This window comes from Seriola lalandi, unplaced genomic scaffold, assembly GCF_002814215.2.
Source record: "Seriola lalandi dorsalis isolate HSWRI2012SDOR001 ecotype SW California unplaced genomic scaffold, Sedor1 jcf7180002054475, whole genome shotgun sequence".
NCBI lineage: Eukaryota > Metazoa > Chordata > Actinopteri > Carangiformes > Carangidae > Seriola > Seriola lalandi.
Genome location: NW_019525028.1, coordinates 137,015 through 150,258, shown reverse-complemented (window position 1 = coordinate 150,258; position 13,244 = coordinate 137,015). Strand labels below are relative to the sequence as shown.

Here is a 13,244-nt window from a genome sequence, read left to right as displayed (position 1 = left end):
GATACAATAAATACAGTTGGAGTGTATCATTGGCTCTGGAGAGATCTGATTGGAGGATGTGAAGAGAAGGAAAAGTCACACCTGAAAACACCTGACTCAGGAAAGTGATCTGAGACCTGCACTGAAGTCAGATCAGGTGAGAACCACTGACTCAGTCCCCACCATATGAACCTACACATCATCACACCTTAGTTCACCTGTAGATGTCTGATGAGGACAGGTGTGCTACGTCACAGTCCTGCATTGAGCCAGGTAGCAGAGGACAGGTGAACATGTACAGGTAAGAATAGGAGAGTAGATAAAAGGACCTCCTGTCTTATGTTATGCATATTCCTGTTTTATTTTGAAGTGCTCACGTCCCTTGTCATTGCAGTTTCCCGCCTTTCATCAGACTATGATTATCTCCGTGGTCATCCCTGTGTATATCCACTTTTCCCCTCCTGTGTTTGTTTCTGGTTAATGGAGTTTTTTCCTTCCTGCTGCTTTATTTTGAAAAGACTTCACGTGTCTGTGATAAACCACACTCTCAAATAACCCTGAACACATCACAGAGTCTAGGCCACAGGTCTAGACCCGAACTGATCTGAGGACTGAGGCTGGTGAGACTGTAACTGAGCTCTGAGGGAGTGGCGCCACACGGACCCGTGCAGGACTACGATGTCGATCCAGGAGGAAGTGAACATCAGCTGATGTGTCTGTTGTTGTGCTTTGTTGTAATGACCCCTCAGACCAGTTCAGACCTGACCCTGACCTCTGACTTCTGACACTGAACCTGACCTCTGACCCCTTACCCATGTGTCTTTTCCTTCTCTGTAGACCTCGTTGCTACGGCCCACCTGGGTCGGCATGCTGGGTTGCTGGGTTGCTATGGTAACACTGTTAGACAGAATAATAAAGTCTATTTACAGCGAGGACTGAGGGTGACGTCATTATTTTGTTCCTGTTGGTCAGCGGCAGGTTGCTTGTGCCGGTGGGCGATGGCCTCACACTCGCCTCGCAGCCGTCAATCAGAGAGGATGTGAACAAAAGACATGGGGAAGACGCCTTTCCTCTCGGGGTGTCCCTCAACGTGTCCGATCTGAGAGACAATAATCGATAAACAATACATTTAATAATTAATCAGTTAATGAGTTAATTTAAAAGTGTAAATTGACAGAAACGTTGATGTGAGGCTCAGACACTGAGACCAGGTTGTATTCATGAGGACTCTGGATGAACGTGTTGTTGTCATGTCGCAGCTTCTTCACTCAGACGTCACAGAAACTTAAAGAACCTGGTTTAAAGAACCTGATCTGAACTGGTTCAGGTCCTCACAGGTACCAGACTAAACCGGTTCAAGTCTGGTTCATCAGCTGGATCTCAGTCGGTTCAGGTAAACAACGTGCTGTGATTGGAGCAGGTGACATTAGTGCCTCCTGGTGTTCAGGTTGGTACCTACCCACCACTCCTGGTCCTCCTCTCCCGTGACGATGAGGACCTCCCCCTCGGTGAAGGTGAGCTCGTCGTCGTTGTCGGCCCGACAGTCGTAGATGGTCTTCACCCTCCTGATCTTGCTCCTCACCTGAAACACAGGTAACACACAGAGGGATGAAGGTCTCTGTCTTTGAACTGACACCAGTGAGGCTGTTGTGATGTCACCATGACGACCCACAGAGGTGATCTTCCTCGGCAGGGGGACAGGCGTCTCCGCCGCTTCAGGTGTTGACTCCTTGTCGTCTTCACCTGCTGGTCCAGGTGACCCCTCCCTCGAATGGCTTTCTGCTACTGCCGCTGCCTTGGATCCCTGTGTCTCCATAGCAACAGGGGTGGGGCAAGGCCTGTCACTGAGCAGCGGTTTGGGGGGGCGGTCTTTCAGAAGGGGTTTCGGGGGGAGGTCAGACAGGTGAGGTTTGGGAGGGAGGTTGGACAGCTGGGGCTTCTCAGCTAATAGGGCTTTCTGGGTGGAGTCCATTGGGGTGAGGGGGGGTTTAGGGGAGGCATCAATAAATGGAGGGGACTTCTGGAGATCATGGAGGGGAGAGGGGGAGGAGGTGGGTTTGTGGATGGGGTCTGGAGGCTGGCTGGATTTGTCCAGAGACGGAAGGTGGATGGTATCAATCTTTCTGAGAGACACTGAGACACAAAGAGACAAAACCAGTCTGATACACCTGGACAGGAACTGGTTTAAGGATCCTCCAGGATCCGGATCCTGATCCAGATCTTGGAGGATCCTGGTGTGTAATAACTGATTATCACTGTAGGTGAGGATCTGTGCACTTTTTATTCTTATGCCAAAAGGATGTAAAAATGTTTAATAATTTTTACTAATGTGTAATATTATGTAATAACATGTAATTTGTGTAATAACGTGTAATAACATATAATAAAACGTGATAAAATGTAACAATGTGTATAAATCTCTTTTGGAAGTCACAGACGAGGTTATGATACAGCAGGTCTGTAGTAAACAGATGGAAGTGGTCTCACCTTTCTGAGGTAGTTTGGGCAGAACTCTGGGTCCCAGTGTGGACTTGGTGTGACTGGAGGTCGTACTGGAGAAGATCAGGAGAGGTCAGAGGTCATGTTCACTTCTAACCATTTGTTTGAACTGAGCTGTCACAGTGTATCTGAACATGACCAGTGAGCTGAAGTACCTCTGCTGCTGCTGGATCCCCTCAAACTTGTTGGCAGGTGACATCCTGTTTCCAGGTGGGGGGGTCATCTCACATCCTGTGTGAAAACCAGAGGCGCTCTCAGTCCTGCTCCAAGTCCAAATCAAGTCCAGATCAAACCTTTGAGGCATTCTCACTCCGCTGGCTTTGGGGTTCAAAGTTTCCCAGAATGCATTGGGCCGCAACGAGCAGCAATGGTGGAGATTTTGAGCAGTTTTCATCCTACAACTGTTTTTCAGATATAAACTCTATATGTCACTACTCTCACTGTCAGCTCACTCAGGTACAGGCGTGTTGGAGTGTGATCACCTGACCTTTCTTTGGTCTGGACTTTGTGTTGAGATAGACCTCAGAAGATTTCCACCAGGCGTCAAGGTTCAAATGTGTTGTCACATTACCATCTTACCTTTACCTGCGGGTCCCTGCAGGACGGGGCTGGGGGGGTCGGACAGGGTGCGCTTGTGCCCGGGTGGAGGGGGAGGGGGTCTCTTCTTCAGGGTGGAGCTTCCTCCTCCTGAAGCCCTGCCTCCTCCACTGATCTGGGAGGTGAGGGGGAGGGATGTGGGTGGGCCTGATGGAAGAACTAATCAGTGATTTGATTTAACACTAAAGATTCATCACATGATTTCAACCCTGAAACTTAAGGAACCTGAGACCTGAGACCTCCTGGACCTCAGACATCAGACCTCCCGGACCACCCTGAATAATGCCTACAACTCTCTAAAGATAAATCCCTGTTACAGAGACACTGCAGATCTTCTCTCTGACTTCTGGACCTCCTCAAGACCTCATGTTACAGAACCCCCTCAGAGCCCCTTCAGCACCTGCACCACCTTCAAAAACTTCTGGAACTCCCTAAAGACCCCCCCCCCCCCAAATCGTCAGATCCCTCTGTACTCATGAAAAGGACTCCTGTAACCTCCTCCTGGTTTAAGAACCACTGGTCTGCATCACAGTCCTCGTACCTTTCCCCTGACTCCTGGCAGCCGGTGAAGGTCCTGAGGTGTCAGGTCCAGGGGAAGGAGGAGTTTCAGAGGAGGTGCTGTAGACGGGGTTGGCAAACGCTCCGTAGGAGAGACGCTGCTTGTTCCTGTGGGCAGGAATGAAGGAGGTCGGCAGAGAGAGTTTCTCTTGAGAGGAGGTGCTGGAGGACGGACAGAAACTCTGAGGACGGAGAAAACGCTCCTTCTTAATCGGACTGGGCTGCAGAGGAGGAGGAGGGGGGAGGGGGGGGAGAGAAGGACATTAACACAGTCAAACATAAACCAGCTGATCCCTGTCTCTGTGGCCTGGGGGTCTGGGGTTGGTACCTTGTCGTCCAGGTCTTCGTCACTCTCGTCCAGCTCTTCCAGTCTGAGGTTCCAGTCGTAGTCCACATGAACATGAGGGTTGAACCTGCCAGACATGGCCTCCACCAGCTGGAGACAGAGGGAGGGGTTAGGACAGGGTCAGCTGGTCTCTGATCAGGGTCATCTGGGTCAGTGATCAGGTTTTCAATCTGGGTTTATTATTACAGACCTGGTCACTGGGAGGCTCCACCAACTCCTCTGAGTAACTGAGACTTTTTTTAAAGTAATGATTAGATCTGGATCTGGTTCTGGCTCCAGTCCTGGTTCTTACCGGCTCTTCACATTGGGAGTTCTTCAGTTTGCGGGCGATGTCCAGTGCTGTCTCTCCACTCTCATTGGCTGAGGAGACACAAACAAACAAACAAAGACAGCTGGTAACAACACTATGATGCAGAATGAAGTGTAAACCTGGACTGGACCTGTCCCTGTACTGGACTGGACTCAGGGTTCAGGTCTGGCTCAGTGCACTGGTCTTACTGATGTGGAGATCTGGTTTTCCTCTTAGCAACAGCTTCACACACTGAGGTTTGTTGTAGAGACAGCAGCAGTGCAGAGCTGTGTTCCCCCCGTCTGTCTGTCCATCCAGGTGAACACTACAGGTACACACAGGTACACATCAACCTCCAGTATGGAAAAATAAAAGCTGCAGTTCCTCTAATGGCCACTAGAGTCTGGCTCCATGTAACTTTGCAGCAGAAATAAACAGGTCACAGTGTCTGTACCTGTTCTGGACCAGGAAGTCGACCAGGTGGAGGGAGGAGGGATCAGCTGTCCGAACACAGTAATGTAACGCAGTCTCTCCTGCTTCCTGAACAGAAACATCAACAAAGTTCAAACCAGTCACTGAACACAGCTCAGACCCCCCACAGCTGCAGGATCCAAAGAAACTCCGGTACCACAGAAACCTCCTACTGGACCTGAAGAACCAGACCCACTAGAAGAAACTTTCCCTCCTGGACTAAAACCTTCTGTCAGAATCTGGGAAGGTCCTTGAAGTCTTTAACCCCAGGACCAGATTAAATTCAAACATCAAACATTTCTGGAACCTCCTGAAGCATGTCGTGTAGGAGCTTCGGTCCAGCAGCACAGGATCAAGGATCCCGGCAGTCTCCTCAAACCCAGCATAAACTGAGACTTCCTAATGAGCATCAGAAACTCCTCAAGTAGTCCCCAAGTTTTCCCCTGTAACCAAACTTCCTCCAGGACTTGGGAGATCTCTGGACCTCCCGTAGGCCTGATCCTGACTTACTGTATCTCTCAGACCTCACTCCTCAGGGTGAAGGTGTCCCTTGTGTCCCCTAAGGATTGCTGCTGAGTGATGTCCCACAGGTACACCAGCAAAGACCGGGATCTTGCAACCTCTTCAAGGATTGTGAGAATCTAAAGGATACCTAGACCTACCTCAGGTAGACCTTTCAAACCCCCTGAAACCCTCCTCCCATGATTGACAGGTGTAAAGTCCAACTGACCTTGCCTGGTTCAGGGAGGGGCTGTAGAAGCTCCACCCCCTCAGCGTACAGCTGGATGATTGACAGAAGGTCTCGGGATTGCACAGCGTCATACAACTTGTCCAGCCTGCTGGTCGCCATGGAGACAGACGGTCTGGCAAACCTGTGGTCGATGTACTTGGCGTTGATGAACTCCTTCCTCGCCGCCCTGCAGATAGCAGTGTGTTAACATTAAATCAGCTCATTGACGTCTGCAGTGCACTCAGAGACACACACTCACATGTCGCTGCAGGCCGTCGGCTTCAGAGACGGAGAGGGTAGACCAGCCTCCAAGATCTCATTAAAACTACAGTTCCCAACAGTCCTAGCGAGCTGACAGGAAGGAAGGAGAGACAGCGTGAAGTCAGAGGAGTGAGAGGTCGACAGGAAACAGAACGGACGTCACAAACGTTACCAGCAGCTCTGAGGTTCCCAGTTTGTCCAGTTCCAGACTCTGGATCCGGGACACGTGGACTCCCATCTCCCTGTGGATCCCTGAGCACTCGATGCAGGTCAGAACACCCAGGTTAGTGGAGAGCCACCGAGGATCTGAACACACACAGAGTCCACCATAGTCCAGTCGGTCCATCTCAGGGCTCCATACATCAGTGTGATGACATCACAGTGACATCACTCTGCATGGAGGGGACACTCGTCCTCACTATACTGCTAACATGTGAAACCAGTACCTGCAGCTCCACAGTCACAGCAGGTTTCGTTGCCTGGCGACCGCAGCACCTCGTCAATGATGGTCTTGGTGAGCTCCTCCTCCTCCACACCTGAACTCTGACCTCCGCCCTGCAACGCCACATTCAGGGCTTCCTCCTTACTGTTGGTCAGCACAGACACCCAGCTGTAACCATCACACAAACACACAAACACACACACACACACACACACACACACACACACACACAGAGCATCACAACAACATCTACAGGATCAATCAATAGATATCAATGAAGAAATTAAGCAGGTCCATGAAGTGAATGATCCAGATTATAATCTGATGTGATGAGCCCTGAACTGAACACACACATCAAACATCCACCGACTGACTGAGGAAATAAAAACTCAAAAACTGAAAATGATTTGACGAGAGTCTCACCTGATAAACTCCTGCTCGTCTTCAGCCTGGAAATGGTACGTCCGATTATCTACAGCAGAACACCAGAAGAAAAAGAACAACAGGAAGTAAACAGGACACAGACTTCTCCACTGAAGTGTCTCAACAAACATCTGTATCAGGTTCAGACTAACAGACTCACGGGAGATCAGGTCGAAGCATTTCTTGTCCTCTGCGCTGGGTTTCACCTGACAGGTGAGCAGGTTCAGTCTGACAGGCTGTCTGTTGGACTGAGAGAGAGACAGAGAGAGACTCCTGTTAGCTGCCTCAAGCAGTACCTGTTAGCTTGTTGTAGCAGCTCCTGTTAGCCTGTTGCAGCAGAACCTGTTAACTTGTTGTAGCAGCTCCTGTTAGCCTGTTGTAGCAGCTCCTGTTAGCCTGTTGTAGCAGAACCTGTTAACTTGTTGTAGCAGCTCCTGTTAGCCTGTTGTAGCAGCTCATGTTAGTTAGCCTGTTGTAGCAGAACCTGTTAACTTGTTGTAGCAGCTCCTGTTAGCCTGTTGTAGCAGCTCCTGTTAGCCTGTTGTAGCAGAACCTGTTAACTTGTTGTAGCAGCTCATGTTAGTTAGCCTGTTGTAGCAGCTCCTGTTAGCATGTGCTAGCAGCTCCTGATAGCTTGTTGTAGCAGCACCTATTAGCCTGTTGTGGCAGCACCTGTTAGCTTGTTGTAGCAGCTCCTGTTAGCCTGCTGTAGCAGTTTATATGCAGCACAATGTAGCTCTGGGTCTGTTTTTTTATATTATTTATATTTTGTTTTATTTTATACTTTAGTCTCTTTAGTTATTGTACTTTAACCAATCCTTGTTGATACCTGCTTCAGTGTTTTTGTGGGGCTGCTTCAACACTGAAGTTTTACCCCATTTGTGATGACCACTGTCAAACCACACCTGAACTAAACAAGAGTCAAAGTGTCCCTAAACGCACCACAGAGAGTTTCTGCTCCCAGCTATGATCATGATAATACCACTGAAGAAGAGTTAGCAGCTGTTCAGATCAACACTGAGGTGAGTTGCTGTTATCTGACACCAGAAAAGCTGATGATTATTTAATGATGTGACTCAGCATCAAGAAACTAAAAGCTGAAATCAGACTCCATTAAAACCAGAGTTCCCACTCAGCTGACAGAACGTTTACTGTGTTCAGCTCAGAGACCATGAGACTGAGACTCTGAGACTGAGACCATAACCCCCTGAGAATCTGAGACTCTTTGAGACTCTGAGACCATGAGACCGACACCATGAGACTGAGACCATGAGACCCCGGACTGTGACTCTGAGACCTTGAGACAGTGAAACTGAGACTCTGAGAACCTGAGACTCTGAGACCATGACAATCTGTGACCATGAGACCCTATGACTCTGGGACCATGAGACTCTGAGACTGAGACCCTGAGACAATGAGAGTGCGACCCTGAGACTCTGAGAACCTGAGACTCTGAGACCATGACAATCTGTGACCATGAGACCCTGAGACTGAGACCCTGAGACAATGAGAGTGCGACCCTGAGACTCTGAGACCATGAGACTCTGAGACCATGAGACTCTGAGACTGAGACCTTGAGACTCTGAGACTGTGACCATTAGACCCTCACACTGAGATCCTGAGGTGGAGACCCTGAGACCATGAGAGTGAGACCCTAAGACTCTGTCAACATGAGACTGAGACTATGAGACCATGAGATTCTGAGACCCTGAGATTCTGAGACCATGAGACCCTGAGACCATGACTTTTACTGAGGCTGACTGCTGCTGTGCATGATGAGAGGTGTAGTTCTTACTGTTGCATGAGAGATCGTCAGGACGCCGCTTTTCACTGAACATTTCCTCCGCTGCCACACCTTCCTCAGCCTGATGGGGGGAAACACAACACCTGTAACATCTGTAACACTTGTGACACCTGTAACATCTGCACACCTGTAACATCTGTAATATCTGTAACACCTATACAGGTGAATGACACTCGTACCCGTCACTCTTCTTCAGCAGGTATCCTTTCTTCTCACTGCCAAACTCCTTGTTTCCCTGCAGCTGGTGCATACTGTAGCCACTGTGTTTACTCTGGGAGTCCTGACACACACACACACACACACACACACATTAACATGACAATAAGCTTGATGAAGCTTCTGAAGATGAGGATGAAATAAAGTTTAGGCTTACTCTCCTGGACTTGAGTCACAGAATGCAGGAGAAAGAGAGAAAAAGGTCAAAGGTCACTGTTTTAATCAGAGTTGATGATGCTGTGAGCAATAATTTGTATATTATACCATTAAATCCATTAAACCCAACCAGGACCCAATGACCCCTCCTCCCTCTCATCTGTTAGCCCCGCCCCCTCTGATGTCACAGAACCAGGTGATTTATGATTTATTTCTTCAGTGACATTGAAAGAAGTGATGAAGTTTGATGAAATCAGAGGCTGGCAGCAACAGGACTGAAACTCCGCCTCCGTCTCATCCTGACTGAAGCTCTGCCTCTGTCTCACAAACATCTCTACTTCACTGTCTCAGGAAAAGTGTTCAGTTACACTGACACTAGGCCACGCCCCTGTTTGTTACACCCTGCCCATTCAGTGAGGCCACGCCCACCAGTTAGACTCCACCCCTGCTCTCCCAGGTATTGTACCTCCCTCTGGTCCAGCTGTAAGGAGCTCTTGATGAGGTCTCTGAGAGCCGTCAGCTGTTTCTTCTCTTCATCCTGACTCTGTTTGATCTGTGGAGACAGCAGAGTTCACATGGTCATCTCACCTGGAGGTGGGGGGTTTTATTGGATAGGACAGTGAAGAGAGACAGGAAAAAAGTCCAACCAGTCGGGAATCAAACCGGGTACTAGCTGTGTACTCCACGTTGTGCCCTCTCAGCTGTCTGGTCATCAAATGCACCATGAGTCTCAGTTGATGTGCTGACATCACTATTAAAACTCGAACCTGAACACTGTCCTGATGGCCTCATTTGATTTCCTGTTGACTGACCCGGTCTGGATCCTCCTGCATCATGTCAGTGTTTGAGTTTACATTTAGCTCAGTGTCCTCTCTGATGTCAAGCTGATCATTCATGACATCATAAAACAAACTGTGGACCGTCAAAGCTGCATGAACAGACACAGCACATCGGTGACGTCCAACTAAAACAGATGATTCATACAAGGTTTGACTTTATATGGAGTTGATTTAATGTTAAAAACACATCAACACTCTGTGGTCCCTCAGACTGTTTGAGAAAAATTATATTTCAACTACTGTACTCGCGGACCACCAGGGGGTGGAGTCAAAGAGAACAGGTGAGGCTCTTACGTTGGACAGGTCAGCAGCCAGTTTCTCAATGTACTGCTTCAGGTTGTCGGCTGTTTTCAAACCGTCCTGAAAAAAGCTAGAGACAGGAGGAAGAGACAGGAAGCTCAGTGACTTTTCACAATAAAACACAGACAGTAAAGAGCCCGTAGTGAGGTCTTACTTGCACTGAGCGTGGTAATACTTTATGAGGTTCTGCAGCAGGTTCACTCCCTTCTTGGTTTTAACCTCATTGACTTTGATCAGATACTGTTGGACACAGACACACAGCTATTAATCAAAGCTGCTCTTAAAAGTACAGTTCACCTGAGCGAAGCTGCCGTACCTCACACATCTGCAGCTGGAACAGCCTCCTCTCCTTCTCCATCTCCTCAGCGACCTCAGCTCCCGTGATCTCGGTCCGGATCATCCCGTGTTGTTTGGCGTGTTCTCTCTTCTCCTTCTCGATCTTTGTGCTGACAGAGAAGGCAAAGAGAAGGAAATAGTTTTTAGAGTTCTAGAGACTAAATCAGATTTTTATTTTTATTGTCTCTCTCTTCAAAGTAAAACTTCCTGTAACTGTTGAATTCTTCCTAAAGACAAACATGTGCTGCTGAGGGTAAGAAGAGCTCAGCGGTTTGATCTTTTATTTTATTTTGAAAAAAGTCTCAATTTACCCAGAATTCATTCTGTCTTAAGATAGTGAAGAAGTGAACTGCTTTGTGCAGCAGATGAATCAGACTGTTGTATTTGACACCAGGACCTGGTTCTATCACACTCACAGCTTGGTCTCGTAGTCCCTCCAGGCTTTGTCGAAAGGCTTCTTCAGGTCCTGAAACAGAAGGAAACACTCCATTACTGAACAAGACGTTCAGTATTTAAACAAGAGAAAGTCTGAGAGAAAAAGCCTGATGAAACAATAAACTCCCTAAATGAAACCTAGAATCAGATCACACAGAACAGACACTCACCCCTTTAACGCCCTTCAGATCTCCTTTCAACAGAGAGTCCAGAGTGAAGACCAAGTTATGACTCAGACTCTGCAGCTAAACACACAGTTACTTTACTATCAGCTTCTGATCAGCTCATCACCACTGTATTGATTGATTATTGGCTGACTCACCAGGTTATTGAGCAGAGCAGCCAGATCTTTAATGAGGCAGGAGAACTTAACAAAGGCAGCTCCCAGTTCACAGCTGTTTCCTCCCAGTCGCTCCAGAGCCTGACTGAAGTTCTCCTGGTTCCCAGCATGCTCTGCTCCCACATCATCATCATCACCATCATCATCATCACCATCACTATCATCATCATTATCATCAACACCATCATCATCATCACCATCATCATCATCATCATCACCATCACCATCACCGGACCTGTACTACAAAGTAGGTTAAACAGACCCAGGTGTGCAGCCCAGAAAACCTGGAGCTAAAACTAAAGTCACTTCGCTAAGAGGTCTCTGATCAGAGTCTTAACGGAACCAGAACCTGGTCCAGAACCTGGTCCCTACCTTGTCCTGAGCTGTAGATGGATTTAACGGACTTCTTGACCTTCTGCAGAGCGGAGCGGTCCTGATCCAGGACCTGAGGACAGACACAGAGAGACAGTCCTCTGCTTCTGATACAACTGTACTGAGTGTTGATGAGGAGATCATGTTCACTATGAACCTGTTAGCTCCACCACTGTTACTGTTACTGTCATTGAACTGTGACACGTGTGTTGTAGCTACGCTCCAACACAACCGTGTTAGTGTTAGTTAGTATGTTAGTTCATTTAGGCTAACTTTAGCTTGTTCAGGCTAGTGGTAGTTCATTTAGGTTAATGTTATCTTGTTTATGCTAACGTTACCTGGTTTAGGGTGTCTGTCAGTTTAAACTGTGTGTGTGTGTGTGTGTGTGTGTGAATCGAAACATGAAACATGAAGATGTGTTATTAAACTGAAGGGTTTAATTAATGAGATTTGAATTTACTTCACACACAGCTTCACCATGTTTGGACTAATTAATGAAACACTCATGGAGCAGGACAGATGACGGGATTTTTAAAAGGTAAAAACACCTTAAAATTTACGAAATATTACATGTACTTAATTTTGATCATAACCATCGTTGAACCGTGTTCATTGTCCGTGGGCTGCAGTTCGGGGGTCATGTCACCCTCCAGGCAGCGCGCGCTTCAGCTCACTTGTTTTTTCCTCAATATCACTTTGACCAGAATTCACGGCGGAGCGCGGAAAAGGTGATGACGTCAGACTTTCACTGAGAAAATAACGTGTGAGTGGACAGCTGAGGGTCAGTCTGACTTACTGTCAGTAAGTGACACCTAATGATCATTGCATGTTTCCTGTTGTTTCATCTGTCAGCCCCCCCCCCCCCCCCCCCCCCGGACAGACAGCCTACCTCCTCCAGGATCCCCACGGTGTTCCTGCAGCTCTGCAGCCGGGTGGTGAAGCTGGACGTGGTGGGGGAGTTGTAGTCCTCGGTGGTCTCCAAGAGGAACTCGCACACTGAGATCTGATCCGGCATCATTCACACGCAGACCTCCACACAAACAGAGAGAGTGACAGCGGGACCAGGACCAGGACCAGGACCAGGACCAGGACCAGGACCAGGACCAGGACCAGGACCTGCTGCTGTGAGTCTGCAGATGTTTGACAGCAGCTGGTCTCAGATCAGATCAGATGTCTTCTGAGTGTCTCATCAGTCCGTCTCCTCCCGATGATTCACCCCCCCCTTTCTCTCCTCATCCAACCTGCCAAGTTACACACCGAGCACCACATGACCCCGAGGTTCTTTCAAAATAAAAGCCTGTATATACAATGGTTTGAGAGGAAGAACCTGCAGTGATGACTTTACTTTGATATGAAATATAAAATACAACTTTAACTGACCAAAAATAGTCCAAACAATTCTCAAAAATACAAATCACAATAAACAGTGAATTCTAATCATATCTCTGTTTGTTCCATTTACCTCTGTATTTGTTGTTTCCTTTAGACTGGAATTATATTTTAAAACTGCTTTATGGTTTATACATGTAGTACTTTTATTTTTAATTGTTTTAACCCTTATTTAGTATTTTATTTTGACTGTTTACATTTCTTTTGTCTAGCTTGCGGAACTGCGTCTTTTATTTTGAAGGATAAACCGTGTAAAATCCAGTAAATTCCCGTCTCTTGACGCTCCGTCAGGATGAACTGGATAATGGACGGTCACTGCGCATGCGTCACACCGCAGGGTAATTAGAGAAAAAAAAGATGAAACAGTGATAAACATAGTTAGATCCAAGAAAAAAAAAAATCAATATTCAATATATTAAAACTGAATGATTCATTAACATTATTGATCTACAATCCGATCAA

At 47.6% G+C, this 13,244-nt stretch overlaps 1 protein-coding gene across 1 annotated transcript; it reads right to left on the bottom strand.

Annotated features, from left to right (window-relative positions):
• Window positions 1-6: 6 nt before the first annotated feature.
• On the bottom strand, window positions 7-12,622 carry asap1a (ArfGAP with SH3 domain, ankyrin repeat and PH domain 1a). The gene is made up of 28 exons (XM_087175558.1): window positions 12,283-12,622; window positions 11,394-11,466; window positions 11,004-11,134; window positions 10,852-10,926; window positions 10,663-10,712; window positions 10,227-10,356; window positions 10,065-10,150; window positions 9,905-9,980; window positions 9,238-9,324; window positions 8,579-8,679; window positions 8,391-8,460; window positions 6,756-6,843; window positions 6,596-6,644; window positions 6,177-6,340; window positions 5,903-6,036; window positions 5,729-5,820; window positions 5,470-5,656; window positions 4,723-4,808; window positions 4,478-4,593; window positions 4,272-4,339; window positions 3,962-4,069; window positions 3,617-3,854; window positions 3,058-3,222; window positions 2,634-2,709; window positions 2,467-2,531; window positions 1,652-2,112; window positions 1,439-1,561; window positions 7-1,078 (listed from the first exon to the last, which is right to left on the bottom strand). The coding sequence occupies exons 1-28, from the start codon at window positions 12,409-12,411 to the stop codon at window positions 1,004-1,006; spliced, it is 3,303 nt and encodes a 1,100-aa protein (XP_087031684.1). The 5' UTR covers window positions 12,412-12,622; the 3' UTR covers window positions 7-1,003.
• Window positions 12,623-13,244: the final 622 nt, after the last annotated feature.

Coding starts and splice junctions, on each gene's coding strand:
- asap1a (XM_087175558.1), bottom strand. CDS start 12,411: ATGATGCCGGATCAGATCTCAGTGTGCGAGTTCCTCTTGGAGACCACC. Junction 6,341..6,595: donor GACGAGCAGGAGTTTATCAG/GTGAGACTCTCG, acceptor TGATGGTTACAG/CTGGGTGTCTGTGCTGACCA. Junction 3,223..3,616: donor TGCCAGGAGTCAGGGGAAAG/GTACGAGGACTG, acceptor TTCTTCCATCAG/GCCCACCCACATCCCTCCCC.